Genomic DNA, 4,284 nt, shown 5'->3' with positions numbered 1-4,284 from the left:
GGCGAATTAAGCGGACGTATCATTCGGGATACGTAAAATTCGTGAACGATTCGCGAATAATCCGGGAATGCCACATAATACGCGACTTGGGTTCGGAGTTGCAAACGTACGCCAATAAGACGGTAAAATTCGTGATACGGAAAAATTCGCGAATGATTCGCGAATCATTCGCGAACTTACTAACTAGGCACGTGATTATATGTTTTGGAGTTTTCAAATGAAAGAGATAAAGTTGAACAAGTGTCTATATAAACAAGTGTTTGCTGCTATGTATCTCTTCACTTTTAACCTGATATCCAACATTCATCAAAGTCACTACTAGCTCTTCCACACCTTCTTCTTCTCTCAATTTCTTCTTGGATAAACTAACTAAAATTTACAAACATGTCTACAGCAACTTTGGTAGAAATCATCTTGGCAATTATCCTTCCTCCTCTCGGAGTTTTTCTCAGATTCGGCTGTCAGGTACTTCGTCTTTCTGCTACTTAGTTTCCTTTGCATATATCCTTCGTTTTCTCACTTGTTAGTACGTTTGTTTTCGGAGTTCCGATTATATTTATGTTTTCATTCTCTTTTTAGAATTCCGACTAATTAACTGTCTGTGTGCAGGTGGAATTCTGGATCTGCCTAGTTCTTACATTCCTCGGATACATTCCAGGCATCATCTATGCTATCTTTGTTCTCACGAAATGATGATGATGCCTCTCTCCGACACCGTCCAGTTAGATTTATGCAGCTCTGCAAAAAAAAGAAAAAAAAAAAGATTATCTGTGAATTAGTACTTATTAATTATTGTTCCCGGTGATCATATATCCATTTGGTGTTTGTATCTGCGTGTACGTGTGATGACTCTTTGTGCGTTAGTTAATTAGGTGTGTTCAATTTCTTTGTAATTATAAGAAGGGATGTTCATGTTTGTTCCCGATAGTGGGTTTCTAGTTTCAATAAACAGACTTCAAAATTATTTCATCTGTCATATTTTGAGCCGATACAATACCTTTGTGTAATGTTGTTCTAACCGATTGAAATTGCCAAAGATAATGCTACTTTAATTGAAGGTAGTACAAATTACATGATTCTCCTTTAACATTGTGGATTAAGTATCCGATGCGAGAAATGATTATTTTGGAGATTTACTTTACACTACAATATATGTAGTAGAGACTATTGAGAGATGGGCCTGAATATTAGATAGGTATAGGTATCTGAACCGACTTTGAGAAAACTTTAGATCATGTAAGGTGATTTTTGAGAGGAAAAGTTTTGATCATGTGAATTGGGACTCTATGGATAAAATTCTCAAACACTTGGGGTTTGGGGAGAATAAGAGAAGACTGGGGAGATGGTGTGGTGAGCCTAGTTAGTAAGTTCGCGAATTATACGAGTATAATTTGTGAATCCGTCCGTATCGACCGAATCCGTACGTATCAGTCAGATAATTGGAATCCCGACTTAGATTCGCGAATTTTCAGATCAAAACGAATTATACGCGTATTTACGAATTACCGAATCATACGGCCCGTATAATACTTTGTTACATCATCACTAAATTATCATTCTTTATTATATTTTTGACTTTTAAAATTTTACATACACGAATCTGATTCCAATACCACGACATACATATTATTTGCTGATTGTATTCATCTATCATATATATAGTTCATGTCACTATTAAATTATGGTATCTAAGAAGGGATTATATTGAAAATGACTTTTTAACAGGTTAATATATGCCGAATTTTGTACACCGTATTCATATGTGTAAAACGAATTATACACGTACGTATGACGTTCCGTATTACTGCCGAATCACGAAACGTTGACCGGATTTTTGACCGAATTTGAATTTTACAAATCCGTATAATACTCGTACGTATTCCGTTCTGAACGTTTCCCGTACCCCGAATTGCTAACTAGGGTGGTGAGTATGTGAATGGAAGTGTTACATTATTTCATTTGTAAAAAGAGGATGATACAAGGTGATCCCATTTCAACTATTTCACCTTGGTCGCTCTCTCTCATTTCTCTCTCCTCTACGCTCTTTTCTCTTTTTTTGAAAACCCTAAACTTTTTTTTTTCAAATCTCTAATGGCGGCTCACTCTGATTGCGAGTAAAGATTAGGACCGCTTGGGGGAAGGTAGATCAAGAGTATCTCCTGTTGATGTTTCATTTCTTATCTCTTTGAAATTTCTCTCAATTCCTCTCTCTTTTAATGTTTATTTCTCCTTTTTCTCTTATGTGGTCAGTGTACCTTTGTGGTTGATTTCAAAATTCTGATATTTCTTCTCTTCTCTTGGGTAATTTGTTGTTTAAATCTAAAACCCCTAATTCTCCCCTCTTCTAATAGTTATGCCAGTATTCTTATTTAATCTATTCTATTTCTGGTTAGTGATCTTGTCATGGTCGATTGACTGGTTTTTTCTTCAGACTGAATTTTGGCTTCTTCTTTCTGAGCTTAGATTCCATCCTAATAAGTTTTCTGGCTGTTATTTGTCCAAAGTCCTGTTTTTGATGAAAATTTATGTATTTATCCCATTGCTTTTGCCTAAGAATTTTTAGCTCTTTGCCTTGTTAGTATGGTTCCTTTGCTTATCTTCTTTTCCTCCTCTAGCTAGATTTATTCTTTCTCTTTTAAATTCCTCTCTTTTCTTTGTTGATCCGACTTGGTTTTATTCAACTTTAACTTCCTCTCTTTACTGTTTGTTTAGTTGTTATCTTCATAATATCCCTATTATCATAGTTCCTTGATGTTTTCTTTGGGAATCTTGGTTAAAATCATTTGTGTGTTATCTTCTTCAATAGGTTTTTCTATAGGATTGTTTATTTTGGTTTTTGGAGTTCTGTCTCTCCTTTTGTAATGTGGCCTGTCTTTGTACCATTCTATCTTCTTCTTTTTCTTGTCTTTGTTTTCCTATATTAGATCTCTAGGCTCTTGTAGAAAGTCTAAAGTTGTCAGTCTTTCTTCCCTGCCCCCTTGATTTATTTGTGTCAAATATGAAGAGTAATCATCAGTTTGAACTCACTACTTCTTTGACTGATCCAACCTCAGGCAAGTCCACTTAATTTTACTTCTGTTAACTATTCATCTTTCATTCAGTTTTCTAATTTGATTTGTGAATCCTCCTCTTCATGTTTGAGGATTCAAAGTAGAATCTGTGTCTTTTAATATCTCTCTGTAGCTAGTGTTGTTTTCAGATTTTGAGATTCTTTTAATTGGAAAATTGTCAATCGAGCTCAAGTCAAGAGTCAGGACACAAATGCAGTTGGTTTGGGTTGCCTTAAGGGGCCTTTTTCTCCTCTCTCTGTTTCTTTTTTCTAGATAGTTACGAGTTTCATTTTTATTATGTTGATGGCAACATTTCAAGTTCATTAGCATGGGTTTACACTGAACATTAGGAGCATAATAATCTCCCTGTGATGAGTTGTTTAAAAAACTTATTAGTTTAGTAGTCGGAGTTGCTTTAAGCTTTGGAATAGTTGAGTCTGGACAATAAACTAGGTTTCTTATTTGGCCCTCATCTTTTCAATTTTATTAGTATTTGGTTTGGTAATAGGTTACATTAGTTTTCAATTGGTGATAGTTACAACTCGGGTTAATTTCTGTTTATTAGCTTCCCCTTTTAATATGTATAGTGTATTTGTAAGGTTGGTATGTAGTTTAACCTATTTTTGTGTTTCTTCTTGGAATAGGAATTTGAATGCTCCTGTGAAACAACACGATGCTGAAATCAATACTGGCTATGTTCTAAAGGGCTACATTTTTTTCGAAGATGCAACTCTCATCAACAAAATCTTCGATTGTGGAAAAGGCTATACCGTCATCCTCAATTATTAAGAAGAGATCTCTTTCCTGTATAGGCCGTCGTGACACTTTTATCAGACTTGTTTGTGGTAAAAGGGCTCAGGAAAACTTATTGATACTGTTATCGCGAGCAAAGAAGTTCAACCTTCAAATCTCATCTATGAAACCATACATACTGCCAGTATTAGAAGACTACTCATTGGATATCGATGGAGAACGAATAATTTCTATGAACTTAAAGAACTTTGAATGTAATTTTTTTTATTTTATGTAGTTTCAATCCTGTTTTATTTTTTTGGACTCTTTTCTTTGTACTCTTTTTCCTTCGACAAGGCTTTACCACAATGGGTTTTCTTTGTCAAGGTTTTAATGAGACAACATATGCAAGTCCTAGCTTTTTAGATGGCTCTACTAGAAATGATGTAAGGGTTCCTAACACCCCATGTTAGGCTGTTTTATTGAAATTCTAACTTACAAA

The 4,284-nt window shown here is 34.9% G+C and overlaps 1 protein-coding gene across 1 annotated transcript; it reads left to right on the top strand.

Annotated features, from left to right (window-relative positions):
• The first annotated feature begins 262 nt into the window (after nucleotides 1–262).
• Nucleotides 263–976, top strand: LOC113361896 (hydrophobic protein RCI2A). The gene is made up of 2 exons (XM_026604982.1): nucleotides 263–465; nucleotides 610–976. The coding sequence occupies exons 1-2, from the start codon at nucleotides 385–387 to the stop codon at nucleotides 691–693; spliced, it is 165 nt and encodes a 54-aa protein (XP_026460767.1). The 5' UTR covers nucleotides 263–384; the 3' UTR covers nucleotides 694–976.
• The last annotated feature ends 3,308 nt before the right edge of the window (nucleotides 977–4,284 follow it).

This window comes from Papaver somniferum, chromosome 3 (assembly GCF_003573695.1).
Source record: "Papaver somniferum cultivar HN1 chromosome 3, ASM357369v1, whole genome shotgun sequence".
In the NCBI taxonomy this organism is placed as follows: domain Eukaryota; kingdom Viridiplantae; phylum Streptophyta; class Magnoliopsida; order Ranunculales; family Papaveraceae; genus Papaver; species Papaver somniferum.
The sequence above is the reverse complement of the archived record's forward strand: the minus strand, read 5'-3'. Positions and strand labels throughout refer to the sequence as shown.

What these genes read in the sequence shown, in the direction of transcription:
- LOC113361896 (XM_026604982.1), top strand. Translation starts at nt 385, where the DNA reads ATGTCTACAGCAACTTTGGTAGAAATCATCTTGGCAATTATCCTTCCT. An exon ending in TTCTCAGATTCGGCTGTCAG is followed by an intron (nt 466 to 609) that starts GTACTTCGTCTT and finishes GTCTGTGTGCAG; the next exon opens with GTGGAATTCTGGATCTGCCT.